Source organism: Manis pentadactyla, chromosome 16 (assembly GCF_030020395.1).
Source record: "Manis pentadactyla isolate mManPen7 chromosome 16, mManPen7.hap1, whole genome shotgun sequence".
NCBI lineage: Eukaryota > Metazoa > Chordata > Mammalia > Pholidota > Manidae > Manis > Manis pentadactyla.
In genome coordinates this window covers 40,654,636-40,670,337 of record NC_080034.1, presented here as the reverse complement: position 1 = coordinate 40,670,337, position 15,702 = coordinate 40,654,636, and the positions used below count along the sequence as shown (strand labels likewise).

Below are 15,702 nucleotides of genomic sequence, written 5' to 3'. Positions count from 1 at the left end.
GCCCCAGAACACGCCGGCCCAGCTCTCCCCGCCAGCAACGGGCCGTCACCGACCCAGCTCCCCAGCCACACGCGGCTCCCGAGGACCCCTTTCCCCTTTCCCCTTTCTGAAGATACTGGGAGATTCAGAAAGACAAGAGGACCCAGCTTATTCTGATGAGGCAGGATCTTGAGAATGAAGGCCGGGTGAGGCAGGTCGAGGACTGGGAGGCGAGAGGAGAGCTGGAAGGGGAACCCCAGGTGAAGGAGAGTATGGGCTGGGGTACAAGAGTCCATGGAAAGGGGGGTGGATCCAAGGGTCCCCTTTCCCCTGGCCTCAGCAGGTTGGGTGCGCAGCGTGAGGGCCCTATAAAACGCTCTCCTTCCACCACTCGCCAGGACCTGGGAGGGAATCTTTAAGTCTTAAGGGTGAAGAAAACAGAGACATCCCTAAACTACCATTTCCCCTGTCTACCGGTGCCTTCCCCCTTAGGAATTAAAGGCGCTCTCATGTCTGTCCAGATGAGTCTTGAGTTCATTCAAATGAAGTGTACAGGCAGGACAGCAGGAAGGCACCAAATCAAACAAACGAATGAGGAGGACACACTGAACCTGGCCTACCCCTGCCCCAATAGTGTAGGTGCTACAGCCCTCCAGGGCAGGAGTAGGGGGCTGGTGATGCCTGAGGAGAGGCAGTCCCAGGGTCATCATGCAGCTTTGGAACGCAAGGAAAGCTGGTGTTGGGGAGCCAAGGTAGCCCTTGGGACAGTGCCTGAGGCTGCACAGACATGTTCCCAGCCGTTGATGCATCCACCATCTTAACCAGAATGGCCACCTTCCTCCACCAGGGTGGGTTACTCATGAAATAGTCTCCTCCCTAAAACCAATGCAGTCACTTCTTTGGCCTGAAGTAGCTACAGGTTAGAGGTTACTATCTGTGCTCCTGCTTTCTGGACACCCATCAGAAGGGATAAGCCCAGGACATAGAGATCAGGTGACCCTGGAGCAGAGATGGGGCCACTTGAGGGCTTCACAGGAGGAAAAAGGAAATGGGACAAGACTGTTATGTCATATTAAATATTTATTGTTTTCTGCAGACTGATCTTGGAGTAATTCTCAACCCAGAAGGGGAACTGGTTAGTGTTCAAGTTGCTGAGATCTTAGCTCAAAAAGCTACAGAAAACCAGTCACTTTCAGTGGAAAAAAAAAAATCAGTGACTTGGAGGCAGTCTCCCTTTGCTATCAACTCCAAGAGCTGAGGCTTCATGGCTCAGGACATGGTGATAAGAGTTGAGTAAACCGGAGAATGAGGCATTGAAAGTTTTACTGGGGCAGGAAAAGAGCCTGGGAGAAGGGTGGCAAAACTGGGAAAATGATAAAGATCATTTTGGAAGTTTGGATGAAATGGTCCTGGGAAACCTGAAGATACTGGGAGATTCAGAAAGACAAGAGGACCCAGCTTATTCTGATGAGGCAGGATCCTGAGAATGAAGGCCGGGTGAGGCAGGTCGAGGACTGGGAGGCGAGAGGAGAGCTGGAAGGGGAACCCCAGGTGAAGGAGAGTATGGGCTGGGGTACAAGAGTCCATGGAAAGGGGGGTGGATCCAAGGGTCCCACACGTCAGAAGTTGGGTTTGTGCTTCTTGAGCTCCACCATCAGGTGGTGAATGTTGATGAGCTCAGCCCGGGCAGGGAGGGCTCGGAGCTGGGGCTGAGACAGCACCCGGTGGAAGCGATGATAGAGCTGGATCAGCTGGGTCAGAGCTCCCTGGTCAGAGAGAGTCACGGAGGGATTAGACTGTGGGGTAGCGCTAAGGCTGATGATGAGGAATCAGGGTAAAGCTCATCCAGAACTTTGGGTACAGCTGGTAATTGAAGATCAAGGGTCACTGGATGATGCTGAGCCCAGGGAGAAGGGGGGGAGGAATCAGTGATGGGAGTGGGGAAAGAGTGGGGACTGGGATCTCCAAGTCACCTGGATGATACTGGTTCCATTTCTGAAGTTGGTGAAACTCCGCATTACATCCTGACTCAGAGACTCCACTGATGATTTCCAGGAACTACCAAAGCCTCGGATCAACTGAATAACCCGGGCTAACAGCAGAAGGAAAGAGAGTGTCAAGAGAGGGACGAAATGATCTTCACACCCACCAAGTCCTCTCCAAGGCACAGTCATCCTCACCATCCAACCTCTCCTGCTTCACCACCTCCCCATGAATCTGTGTCCCTTCATTTTTCACTTCCACTCACCTTAGCACTGACACCACCAGTACCACAGCATCCTCATACCTTCTTCCCCTCGGAGTCTCTCAGCTTGTCCACGCTCAATCAAAGCCTCAGCCTCCTTTACAAATGCCACCAGACCTCCAAAAGGGGGAGACAGCAACTCTTCAATGAATTCCTGCAGAAACACATACACATATACATAGGGTGGAGTGTCCTGGTGTCAAGAGACCTTTCCTACTTCTGGAATCATGACCAACAGGTCCTTGGAACACTTTCATAGAAAAGCTAAACTCTGGAAACGTATACTACTACTGGTCTTACAAGAGGTAGGGGAAACCTCCAAGGAGGCCCCTCACCCCCTCAAAAAAGAAAAACAAAAAACTAAACTTGAGGTAGGAGGAGAGCAACAAGAAACTGGAGTCAGGACCAGAGCCAGAGGGGTAGACAGCTGGGAGAGACTACCAGAAAACAAATGGCCATGGCAACACTGCTATCTAGAAACTCAGCCTAAAGCCAACCTTGCCTGGGGAAGCTGTGCCTGGGTCTCTTGTGGGAGGCTTTGTCAAAGAGGTGCCAATGTAGCCCCAGGTGGATGGCATCTTCAGCTACAGTGAAAACAGAGGCAAATCCTCTCTGAAGGAAAATATCTTCAATCCCAATTTAGACCCATGTAACTGACTTCCCCTGATTAAGATCAAACAATGAATTCAAAGATCATAAGATACATAAGAAGGCAAACTACCATAAGAGACAATACAGACAATAAGCACAAACTTAGACTTCCAGACTCCCAACATTAGTACTGTCAGATACATACATGCAGTAGCACGTTCTGCATGAAATGTTTGAAGAAGTTAAACATAAAGATGACTGATCACCAGGATTAGGAAGGAACAGACTTGAAGCAAAATGAAATTTCTAAGAATGATTTACATTTTTAAAAATTATTTTTAAAAGTCAACAGATTTAAAAAAAATATGTGAAGAATGATACAATAAACTAGACTTTATAATTGAAGAAATTACTCAGAATGCAGCACAGACAAGAAGATGGAAAATTCTAAGGCACTGAGAGGTGTAGAAATACAATTAATGGATCTAGATAGTGATAATTGGTGGTTATAGCCAAAAAGAAAGCCAAGACATTATGCGCCCCTGATGGAAGTACACACCACTACCTCTCAAATATCCTTGTAAAAAAAAATGTAATTGGAATCTGATCAAGCCTTTCCATGTAATTACACATTTATGAGAAAAAGAGAAATAGTTTAGCCACACCATGGGCTGCAATCAGCAAAATCTAGGCTGTATGTCATTCTACATGACTCAGTTTCTTCCCCAAATATATTGTGGAGGAGGGAGCAAAGATGGAAGGGAAATCTATAGATTAAAAAGAGACATATCTATGTGCTGTATGTGGATCCTAATTTGAATGATAAAAATCATTTATGACAATCGGGAAAATTCGAATACTAACTTTTAAGTGTGGTAATTTTTAAAAAATATGGTAACACATCTGATACAAATGAAGTGATAATGATGCATAGGTTAATTTTTAAAAAACTGGGAGGCAGGAGGCACAGGAGTGAGCAATGGGTATAGATACAGATGAAACAAACTATCTGTGAGTGTCATTGACTGAAGATCTGTGATGGTACGTGGAGTTCACTATGCTATGCTCTATACTGGCATGTACATTTGAAACTTCCCATAACAAAAAGTTAAAATAAAAAAAAAAAGGAAGAACTTGAAGTAAAGCTGGGAAAAAAGGGAAAAAATACAAAATAAAAATTCCAGGCCAGACAGTAAGATCTGATAAAGTGACAATGAAACATTTACTCCATTAAAAATAAACTACTTCCATTAAAAAATACAACCTTTCTATTCTTCCCACGAAATGTCCACTTCTATCTACTGAAGGCTGTCAGGTAACTAGTATGAGACTAGGAAGACATTCCCAAGAATGAATCTTTCTATAATTCAGGCATTTTTCTTTACCTGTGATGTGATTTTGGACAAAGATTAAATAACCAAATTCAATCTATTATAGTTGTCTAAATGCAATAACCCACTCTTAACAATGTAACAGTGGGAGAGCACAGGGAGTGGACTGCAAAGTTTAAGTTTAGCTAATAGGGATGACCTGCTTTGTAACACAGCAGCCATGAGTCCCAAGTAGCTACTGATCACTTGAGACATGGCCAGTAGGAACTGAAATGTGCTGTATGCATAAAATACAGTCCAGGCTTCAGGGACTTCCCATAGAAAATATTTTTAAATCATTATTAGTTTTTTGTTGATTATGATATATTTTGGATACAGTAGTTAAAATATATTACTAAAATCATTTTACCTGTTTCTTTTTACTTCTTAAAGTATAGTTACTAGAAAAATTTAAATACCTGAAGTGGCTCATGATTGTGGCATGTATTATAATTTTATTGGACAGCACTGGTCTCGACTTGGATAAACTCTCTCTAAGGTCTCTCTCACGCAAAAGAGAAAGTTCTGACAGCAGTGGAGTTAGCCAGAGAGACACAGCAAACTGAGCTTCAGCTAGCAATCCTCCCACCAGATCTTCCACCAAAAAGGCTAGAGGCACTGGTAACAGCTGGTTCCCCACGCTGGCAAACCCACAGTGCCTGAGCCACTCGCAGCAGAGGTCCTGGATTTAGGTGCATTGTGTTGTGGGACTGGGAGCGGGGGATGGGGATGGCGGAGGGGGTCCATCATCCAGAAAATTGCGTTTCTGAAGGGAGAGCCAACATTCCCTCTAGTCCCCTAACTGTACAGGTGAGGACAAAAGTTTCCTTTCTCCTTTAATTACAGGTTTTTTTACTAAAAAGAACAAAATGGGCAAGTTTAACCTTGTGTGAATTTTATGTGAAATTAATGAAAAAGATAAGTTCAAATATCTAAAAACCAAACACAACAAGATAAAGAGAAACCCACATCTTAGATATATTGTGATAAAACTTCAGAATCCCAAGAAAAGAGATCTTTAAGAACAGTCAGAAAGAACAGTCTGCCTTCAAAGGAACAATAATTAGAGCAACAGCAGACTCCTCCACAGCAACAATTTAAGGTAACAGTTGAAAAATCATCTTCTAAATGTTGAGAGAAAATAACTGTTAACTCAGAATTTGACAGTAAGAAAGAAAATTATATTTTCCTAGCAAAGATGAAATAAAAACATTTGTATAAAAACACAAATGAGTTTTACTATCAACAAACTTTCACAAAGAAATTTCTAAAAGATGTACTTCAGGAAGAAGGAAAATGAATCCAGAAAGATAATCTGTGTTTTAAAAAGAACAGTGAGCAAATAAACTGGGAAACATGCATGGAAATCCAAAATAAATACTATTTATTACTATAAAATGGAAACAATTAAAAGTAGGGCAGGAACAAAATACTGGTCAATAATTAGCATGAAAGATAGAAGGGGGGCAGTGATTGGAGCATTAAAACATTTTTAATGTTTTAAAGTCCACATATTGTTTGAGAAAGAGGTTAAATATTAAGTTTAGCAATTAAGCTAAATAAATATGCAAGGTAAAATTTAAGGGACAAATTCTAAAAGAAGGGAGTACAAAACCTCAACAATTAGAAAAAAAATGTAAGAAAAACAAAGTCAAGAAGCACAAAAGACACAGGACACAGAAAACTAAAGATGGCAGAAAAAAATCCAAATGTAACATAATCATAATAAGCATAATAGGTTAAAATAATAAATTAAAAGGCAGAGATAACCCAATTGCATTTTTTAAAAATTCCAGCTATATGCTATTTACAGAATACTAAAAATGTGAAAACATAAAAAGGCTGAAAGTAAAAGAATGGAAACAAATTAAGAGGCAATTATAAACCAAATAAAGCTGGGGGAGCTATGTTAATATCAGACATAATAGGCTCTAGGTCATTATTAGGGCTAAGGTGGCTCATTATATAGTGACGAATGCTCCTAGTCACCAGTAAGATCTAATGATTCTAAACTTCGAATTAAAAAGCTTCAATCTCCACACCTGACCATTAAAGAACACACATTCTTCTCAAACACACATGTAACATTTCCAACAGCTGATCATATACTACGCCACAAGCAAATCTAAGCAAATTCAGAGAATTGGTACCCAAAAAACCACATTCTCCATCTACAGTGTAATCAAGTTAGACATTAACTTAAAAAGATAAATAAGAAAACAACTTCTGGAAATTTAAAACACTCCTCCAAAAATCTCATTCACTTAAGAGGAAATACTTGAAATACAAAAATTCTTAAAACCGAAAGATAATAAAATGCTACATATGCAAACCTACAGAATTCAATAGATGCAGTACCTAGGGGGAATTTCCTAGTTTCAAATCTTTCTGGATGCCTTTGCTGGCAAATTCTGTGAAACTTTTAAGGAAGAGATCATTTCAATCTTAAACTCTTTCAGCATAAAAAGAAAGAAGGAATATTTCCTTCCCACCTCCTTTTAATACAGTATGACAGGTACCAAGAGCAGACAAGACAGTACAAGTAAAGAAAACCACTGGCCAATCTCACCTATGACAAAGCAGCAGAAATTCTAAATGACTTAGACCAAATCCAGAATGATTTAACATTCTAAATTCTACAAATGTTATATACCATGTAATAGATTGTCTTAATGGTTGCAGAAAAAGCACCTATTGTTGATTGAAAATTCAATACCCATTCATGATTTTAAAAAATAGTAACTCTTGGCATACTAGCCATTGACAGGAACTTTCTCAAGCTGATAAAGGGCATCTACAAAAACACCTACAGCAACATTACTCCTTACAGGGAAATGGTGAGAGCTTTCCTTTTAAAATCAGAAACAGGACAGGGCTTCTCACTACTACCCTTCTATCCAACTGTTCAACATTGTCACAGAGGTCCTAGCCAGAATGGTAAGAGATCAAAGATGTAAGAAATTAAAGGTAAAGAATTAGAAAGGATTTATTTATTCCTAGTAGGACTAAATCTACGTATATAATACCTACTTAAGAATAATTCTAACCGAAGATTTGCTATGTCTTTGTGCTGAAATTATATGAAAGGTTATCAAAAGACATTAAAGAATACCTTTAAAAATCAAGAGGGAGCCCATGTTCATGGATAGGAAATTTCAATATAAATTGTCAAGTCTCAACTGATCCAAATTGACCAATGCAATTCCAATCAAAATCCTTTGTGGGCTTTTTAAGTGAAAATTTATAAGCTGATTGTAAAATGTATATGAAAAATCAGAAGGCCAACAGTATTCAAGATACTGATGAAAAAGACAGTAGGAGATTTGCCCTATAAAAAGCATAGTAATTAACTCTGTTGCAGGGTAGACAAACTGATCAATGGAATAGATCAGAAGCAGAACACATATCTGTGGAGTTATGCTATGTGATAGGAACAGCACTGCAGATCAAGTAGGGCAAAAAAAGGGATTTTCTATAAATGGGCCAATCACTGCCCAAATAGAAAAAGAGTAAATTAGATTTCTACCTCACATCATACACAAATATTAATCCTAGGTAAATTTAAGATTTAAAAATAAAAAATGAAATTCTACAATATTGATAAAAAAATGTAGTAGAATATTTTTCTGACTTTGGAGTAATAAGAAAATTTTTAAAGACAGAAAAATAAAGAAAAGATTAATAAATTCAATCATATTATAATCACTTGTCCATTATAAGACAACATAAAAAAGTAAAAAGATAAAACTCTGAAAGATACCTGCAAACTTATGTAATCAACAAAAAGATTAGTTTTGTAGTTAGTAGGATAAATAAAGAACTCTTATAAATTCAAAAAGAAAAACACAACTCAATTTTTAAATGGTCAGATGCTATGACAGACGTTTTACAGAAAAGAAAAATTTGTATGTCTACTTAACATTTGAAATGATGCTCAATACTGTTTAGTAATCAGAAAATGCAAATCAAGACCCCAAGTAGATACCTATCAGAATGGCAAAATTCATCTGATAATACCATATATTGGAGAAAATACTGCTTGATGAGAATTCTTATATATTGCCAATACAGAATAAACTGACAACCACTTAGGAAAACAATTTGGCACTGTCTCATGAAGTTGAAAACTGGCAAACCCTAGAAGCAGCAAGCCTACTCCTACTTCAAGAGAAACTTTTGATAAAACTCATCTACATCCATGTGCACTAAAAGACATAACTGTTCACAAAAAAATTCCCATAGTTTCCTGCAAAGAGCTAAAAATAATCCAAATGTCCACTTGCAAGAGAATGTGTTATATTCACAATGTTAACATTACACAGCAGTGCAAAAGAATAAGCTACAGCCATATGTAATAATACAGAAATATTGGAAGAACTAGGCATGAAAAAACCCTGTGATTCTGTTTTTATGTCCTCCCAAAACAAAACTAAATAATTATTGTTTTGGCATACCTATAGCTACCTTTTTTAAAAGCAGAGCATGATACACAAAACATCTAGGTCAACAGGTAACTGCACAAGAGGCAAGGAGATGGGGTGAGGAGGAATTTATAGTTTGATGTTAGTTATTTCCACAGTATATGGTGGGCTTGTGGGTGATTGTATCATTAAAAAAAATACAAGAAAATAAAATCAACCAATTAATGACAGCATGTTGTGAACCAAGAGTTACAATAATTCCAATTCTGTGTACCTGAAGTCCATTAACTGCCACTCCCTACACACACGTGCACGCACTACACTGTACTGAAAACAGCACATCAAACTGTCCCCTTCTTCTTCCCCACACTCCCACCTGTGTCCGAGCATTAAGCAGCTGCTGAAAACTCTCAACCTCTTTGCTGTCATCTGCAGCCCGCTCCTAAGGGAAAACAAAGAAAAATCTCAAGCTTCAGAGAAGCAGCCCTTAGCTTCAGGATATCCCCTTCCTTTCACATTTAATATACTTAGCCAGACACTGGGCCAGACTCCAAGCCTAAAACACCAAGCAAAACCAACATAATCTCTGTCCACACGGAGTTAGCAGAGCAGTGGGGACACCCGAGCCCTCAGGGTAGGGAAAAAGGGAGAAGGGACATCTGTTACCATCAGTACACCCAGCATCATGTCATAGTTGTTGATTAGAAACACAAGCTGCTCCTTCCTCGAGGAGAACTCAGCTGCCACTCGGAGGACAAAATTCTCCACTTCCACCTGAAGAGGCCAATAGGAGGAGGTGACACAAGACGCATGGGCCGCCAGCTCCTCTCCCCCAGCCCACTGCAGCAGCCTGTGCTGGGCATGCCCTGCTCGCCCTCACCTGCAGCTGCCCAAGCAGCTGCATAGTCCTCTCATTAGGAACCGTCTGATTGATGCTGACAAGAGCAGAGGAGAACTCTGCATATCGGCGTGTGATCTGGGAGAAAGGAAGCGGGAAGACAATCACAGCAACCCCCTGGCCCAACCAACAATCTCCCAACTCCCCCTGCAGCTGGTCAAGCAGCCTCTGCGCAACCCCCAGCTCCAGTCCCTCCTTCCGACAGTGCCCACCCCACTTAAGAGTTTGACATCCTCGCCCAGGGCAGCTGAACAGCCAGCCAGGCCCATGACACAACTGTGAACGTGACCAACCCCCAAGTAAAGCTTAAGAGCCCTGCCTTTCAGGAACCCCTGTTACCCTTGCCCTCTCTCACATAGTGGGGCCGAGTATCCAGCCCCCCGAGGCGCTGAGGGTCCGTGCTTCGAACACTCTGGACATTCATCTCCAGGATCAGCTCAAACCGTGGCCACAGCAAGGCAAGCACCTGCTCCCAGTACCTGTGGGCTTAATCAGAGTCAGACATCAGTTGGCAAGGAATGTGTGGGTGGGTAGGGCTTCTCAGGGGGGAACCGATTAATGGTAGACAGCTGGTGGAGGTACAACTAGGTGTGACAGTTGAGTCAGAAAGCAACAGTACCATCTCCAGGTAGATGACTAGGAACAAGGGAGAGTGGTAGCAGGTCAGCAGGAGCCAAGGGTCAGAATGCAGGATTGTGTGAGACCAACAATTCAAGGCCAATGGGGCATCAAGAACCACAACTCAGTGACCTGTCTAGGGCAGGAACATCCCTCTTTGCTGCAATGTTTCGGAATCGGAGGACGATGTGGATGCACAGAAAAACAGCAATGGCATCATAGCAGTCAATGAGGTAGGACTCCAGGTGTTTCTGTGATTCAGGAACAGGCAGAGAATTGGAAGAGAATGTTTGTTACTTTGCTGGTCCTAGTGGCTCCTTTGGGGATGCAGCACTGAGAGGGAGGGAGGGGAGTGAATCTAAAAAGGAAACGCCCCCCACTTTCCTATCCGCAATCAGGTGATCCTGCAGCCTTGCTCACCAGGATCTATGATCACAAGCCTACAATAGCAGAATTCAGTGTTGAACAAAAATTTAGGGACCCCTTAGTTTTCAGGTGCATCAGAAGCAGGGATAGCCTCAAGGACCTGAAGCCTTGAGAGTTTTGTGGGGAGTCATACTATGAGTACAAGGCTTATACATTTTAGAAGATGGGGTCCTGGTTTCAGTACCACCAGAGGTATGACCCCACGATGGCAGACCACTGAGGACGGGTCTGAGAGCACAGGAAGTAGGGATCTTACCAGAGTCATGCTGAGCGTACGGCCCATGACAGCATGGAAGAGGTCGTGCGCAGCCGGGCCAGACACAACAAAGAACTCACAGATGAAAAGATATTCACGGCAGGAATTGTCTAGGAGGGCGTAGTGCTGGCTGCGGAAGAGGGCCTCAAATGGATACTAGGATGGGAGGGGTAAAGAAGACTGAGGGATAGACCCCAACACTGACTCCCCATGGACATGGCTAGAAAAATCAGCAAATCTAAGCAATGAACTCAGGAGACCTTTCCCGTCTGACCTAAGTCCCAGCTGTGAAGAGCATCCTGAATGGGTACTGAGGAGGTGGGGGAGGTAAGGGGCACAAGAGCCAGCCACCACCTGCTGTGGCTACTGTGCCATCCACCTCCACACATGCCTCAGACATGCTTCAGCCAGTCTCTCCTGCTGCAGGCCCTTAAGTCAATGATCCCAACCCTCTTCCCAACACAGGGCACTAGACTGACTGGCAATAGCCACTCCCAAGTCTAAGAGAACTGATACAGGGGACTGCAGGGCTGGAAGCTTTGCCTGAGCTCTGGCCCCCTTCCCTGCCCCATTCTCAGCATCCCCTCATGCCTGAAGCTCCTCAGTCCTACCCTCTGCTCTCCCCGCTGGGCAGTGTGGGGCACAAGGATGGGGGCCTCCAGTTCAGTGGGGGAGATGACAGAGCCACGGGTCCCCAGGGTGAAAATGGTGTTTCTGCTGCGGAGGGAAGGCTTTGAGAAGAATCGTGAAGGATCAGAGTCAAGGAAAAACAGTAAAACAACAACTGTGATTGAAGATCAAAGACTCAGTACCTCTGGGTACACACAGCCTGGATGTCCCTCTTTCCCAGTACCAGGGCCCCATGCCACCTAACATCTACCAATAGGCTTCAGGGAGCCTCTATACTCCTGACATCATACATAAAACTCTATGTCAAAATGGTGTGTGCCTTTTTCTTGGGAGGGAAGCCACAGACTTTATCACATTCTCATCCACAGAAAAAGGAAGAGCCAGGAGCCTCCTGCCTCTCAAAGTACAGTGTGAGAGATCCTCGGCGTTAGGATATCTTTCTTTGCTGTATCTTCCACACCCATTAGATCATCCTTCTCAGCGACTTCCTCATACTACAGAAAAGAGGAAAGAGAACTGGTAACCATCTCTTCCCACATGATAAACAAGTTTCTTCTGATGCTGTCTCCTCTGGCCCCAAGGTGGCCCCTCCTCCCGGCCCATGTGCACAGGTACACCTCTCTCTTCTTGGCCTCACCTGCAACTTCATGAGCCGCCCCAAATAGGAGCGGTAGTAAGACAGGTAGATCTTGCTCAGTGTCTCCACATATTCATCCCTGATCTCCTTTGCCGTGGCTCGCTCATTGCCCAGTAGGAACTGATAGAAGAACCTAGAGGGGCCAGGGACAAGGCAGTCTCCCTGCCTGTCCCAGAAAGCAGACACCACCCCAAACTGCTCGAAAGCTCCAAGGCCATCCCAAGCCCTTCCTTTTGGTGCTGACCTGTACTTCAGCAAGGCTGTCTGGGGTATCTGATAGTTGGTCATTGGTTTTCTGAAGGAATAAATCTTTTGAAGGATGAATTCTCGGATCTTTGTCACTGCCTAGACAGGGGGGCCAAACACAGTACATGAGGCTGCAAACTTCTTACTGTTTGGGAGGTAATGGATGAAGTGACAAATGTTAAATATAAGAGGAAGAAGGGTGGAGAATACCTCTTCAGTATTTCTTAAGATTTTCAAGGGGACCCAAAGATGTGAGGATGAGTCCTGCCAGGTAAAGGCAGGGTGAAGTACTGGGGGACAGGCTATAATGAGCTCTGCCGGGGAAATCCAGGGTGAAGGTGTCAGGAAGGCTGGTTTTGGTAGTCTCTGGGGTGACCTCCCCATCCCCCACCTTGACCCGGAGTCGGTCAAGCACGCCCCTGACATCCGCACAGGCTGCTGTGCCCCTAGCCTCCTGTTCTCGGACTGCAGCTGCCTTGGCATCCAGCTCCTGAAGCTGTTCCAGGAACCCAGGCTCTGTCACTGGTGCCTCCAGAATTGCCCTAGGCAGAGAAAGGGGTAGGATGCGTGAGGAAGGAACCCAGACATCCTTAGACTTCAAAAAATATCCCTTACATCCAGCCTGTCTCCTCTCCCTTCTTACGCTGTATCACATAGTCAGAATATATGTATAAAATTTTCTATTCCTGAGCCCCTACCACATAAGCCTTGGACCCCATCACTACACACATGACCCTGGATGATTCCTAATCTTTGATATTTGAAGCATAAAGAGCTGTCAACCCACCCATCAGTTTCTGGAAAGCACTTCATGACCTGGAGTCAGGAGACCCATGTGGTAATAGGACAGGTTACCCCATTAACCTAGTAGAGACATTGTGACCCTTCAAACTAGTGACTCACGTGACCAGAGCAGAGGGCACTACCAGACCATCGACAAGTTCCCCAAGTTTCCCCCGAACTGCTTGGCGGTTTCGAAGTCGAATGTTCATGGCTCCTGACTGTTCTTGCAGTGTCCGGATCTCAGAGCTGATGGAGCTGAGGTCACTCTGAAAAGCTCCCAACATCTGCTCCATGCGCTGGTGGGGAGAGAAGATGTTGCTGGAGTGCCAAAGGGTTGGGAGAGGACAAACAGGCCACCTAAGTTTATTGGGGAAGTCCCTGATCTATCAGCCCATGACCATAGAGGGTGTTGAAGGAAAAGGTACCCCAAATGTCACTGGCAAATAACATATGTTATGGCAGGAGCTCAAAAAAAAAAAAAAAAGGCTGCTGCAGTCACACTGAAAGTGACTCTAACTGTTCCCACCTGAGGCTGATGACCTAGAATGGCACCAGAGACCATGATCTGGTTCAGGGTTCTAGGGGTCACAGGTCATGGTTACTAACCTCAAGAACAGCATCACAGGCTGTGATCTGGTTGTGCAGAGATGCTATGTTTTCACTTTCTTGGATATCTGACCCACAGAAAGTCAAGGGGCCTCACCAGGAAGATGGAGATCCTCAGACCTGTAGGACCTGTCCAATTTCTCCCTGAGGTGACAGAAACCTCAGAGAGAAGACACCAGCCCTAACTGGGCCGTCTGCACCACAATGCACAAAATCCCCATTTTCATACCACCACCCCTTTCCTGTTAGAGGATACAATCCCGAATGGATTTCTGCTCAATCTGCTGCAGTTCCAGCTCAACCTGTTTTGAATAGTGACGGAGATCCACACCCTGAGAGAACATAAATGGGACAAATCAGGAGGAAGTCACAGTGAAGGAACACTCAAATAGAAGGAACAAAAGACTTGTTTTAGATAAGAGGGTAAGACACCAGGGTCGTATTATAAAAGCAAGACACTGTTTCCTTTTTATTTTTCTTTGAGGGGAGGATAGGTGGAGGGGCAGATTAGTACAGTGGAAAGCCTCACCGTTTTAAGAGCTTCCTTTACTAACTCATCCTCCAGATTTGCCTGAATGTGAACTGGAAATAGAAGTTTATCGTAAGGGTCCAGCTCCACAGCTCCCTCTCCCCACATTGAACACCTGCACACCAATCCCTGCCTTATTAGTTTGAGCCCCCATACCTCTCAGATTATAAGTATTCTGCATCCATTCCATGCCATCACTTACCATCCACTTCATCCAGGATGAATTCATCAGAGGTGATGTCCAACTCTCCAAGTTGCAATGGCTCCTGAAGACCAGGACCACCCCCCTAGAGAGGTACAAGTTAAAGGGAAAGGACACAGGGAGAGGAGAATACAAAATACAATGGAATAATCCTCAGTCCTTCAATGGGGGGAGAGGGATAAGGGTTAACTGGGAAGCCATAGATACTGACTCAAAAAATCCCGAGTCTCACATTGTACCCAATCTGTGATGGCTGATAGTGAGGGAATATGACAAGAAAACAGGCAGCCCACAAAGAGTAGAGGTGTCTCAATGAGGAAAAAAGATAGGGGTTGTAGATGACAGAGCACAACTTAAAGCTGAAATTAGGATCCGCAGACTTCTGTTATTTTACGCGTTGTATCACAATCCCTCTGGGAGCTCCAAGCTTTGTAGAAATGTCAGCTAACACATAGTGTTTACCTGCGTGCCAGATGCCATCCTTTATAGACTCATTCACCTAATCATAACCAACAATCTATATGGTAGACCTTATTACTTTCTTCACCTTACAGGTGTGGAAAGTGATGGCACAGAGGAGCTGGTTAACTGGCAGAGCTGGAATTAGAACCTAGGCAATTGGCTTCAGAGGCCATGCTCTTAACCTCTACACTACACTGCTTCTCTAGTCTGCCCCAAATCTGGAAGTTAAAGTGTGCCTCGCGAACCTGAGTCTCGGCCATTCTGGGTCCCGCTGAGGCCCAGGTCCTATCCCCAAGAGGGAGACGGAGAGACAAACAGGGAGCAGCAGCATCAGCGGCAGCCCCGCCCCCACCTAGTGCCCAAACCCGGCCCAGGCCTTTCTGACGCGAGGCCGAACAGACAAAACTCTGAAAGAGAAACTGCCCCACGTTCTCACCAGCGGGCCCTCCTCCTCCTCCATATCTGAGGCCCCGGCCCGCAACGCTAGCTCCCGGGCAGCTGCCGCCATGGTCGCAGCAGCGGCCATCCCCCGCAGCCTCACTTCCGGCAGCTGTCAGCGGCCACGAGTCCGATCCCGGCAGTGAACGGACAAGTCCTCGAGTGTCTTGCACAGCGCGAAATAGTTCCCAGATATTTGAGTTAAATTGTTTGAATCCAGCCTTCTTCTTTGAGCTCTAACCACTTCACCCGACTGCTAATGGTAATTAGACGTCTAAAACACAATCTCACCCCGGAACCTTCGCGGCTTTCCCACCCAGGAATTTTAGAACTGTAAAGTGAGACCTCACCGGAAGTTGTGGAAA

At 44.3% G+C, this 15,702-nt stretch overlaps 1 protein-coding gene across 4 annotated transcripts; it reads right to left on the bottom strand.

Moving 5' to 3' along the window:
• Nucleotides 1-1,041: 1,041 nt before the first annotated feature.
• Nucleotides 1,042-15,681, bottom strand: VPS52 (VPS52 subunit of GARP complex). Of its 4 annotated transcripts, XM_036927684.2 has the most exons (21): nucleotides 15,336-15,681; nucleotides 14,438-14,522; nucleotides 14,236-14,288; nucleotides 13,963-14,038; nucleotides 13,707-13,774; nucleotides 13,221-13,396; nucleotides 12,709-12,859; nucleotides 12,316-12,416; nucleotides 12,072-12,204; nucleotides 11,871-11,928; nucleotides 11,416-11,549; nucleotides 10,805-10,960; nucleotides 10,255-10,373; nucleotides 9,860-9,983; nucleotides 9,487-9,582; nucleotides 9,273-9,380; nucleotides 8,983-9,048; nucleotides 2,722-2,808; nucleotides 2,267-2,378; nucleotides 1,953-2,071; nucleotides 1,042-1,745 (listed from the first exon to the last, which is right to left on the bottom strand). In XM_036927684.2, exons 1-21 carry the CDS (start codon nucleotides 15,423-15,425, stop codon nucleotides 1,599-1,601), a joined length of 2,259 nt encoding a protein of 752 aa, XP_036783579.1. In that variant the 5' UTR covers nucleotides 15,426-15,681; the 3' UTR covers nucleotides 1,042-1,598. The 4 variants fall into 4 exon arrangements, with proteins under 4 accessions (XP_036783579.1, XP_036783580.1, XP_036783581.1 ...); XM_036927685.2 differs by lacking the exon at nucleotides 2,722-2,808 and having other exon boundaries at nucleotides 15,336-15,680; XM_057494212.1 differs by lacking the exon at nucleotides 1,042-1,745 and having other exon boundaries at nucleotides 2,228-2,378.
• Nucleotides 15,682-15,702: the final 21 nt, after the last annotated feature.

What these genes read in the sequence shown, in the direction of transcription:
- VPS52 (XM_036927684.2), bottom strand. Translation starts at nt 15,425, where the DNA reads ATGGCCGCTGCTGCGACCATGGCGGCAGCTGCCCGGGAGCTAGCGTTG. An exon ending in ACAGCCTTGCTGAAGTACAG is followed by an intron (nt 12,205 to 12,315) that starts GTCAGCACCAAA and finishes TGGCCCCTCTAG; the next exon opens with GTTCTTCTATCAGTTCCTAC. An exon ending in GGAAGATACAGCAAAGAAAG is followed by an intron (nt 11,550 to 11,870) that starts ATATCCTAACGC and finishes CTGATCCTTCAC; the next exon opens with GATTCTTCTCAAAGCCTTCC.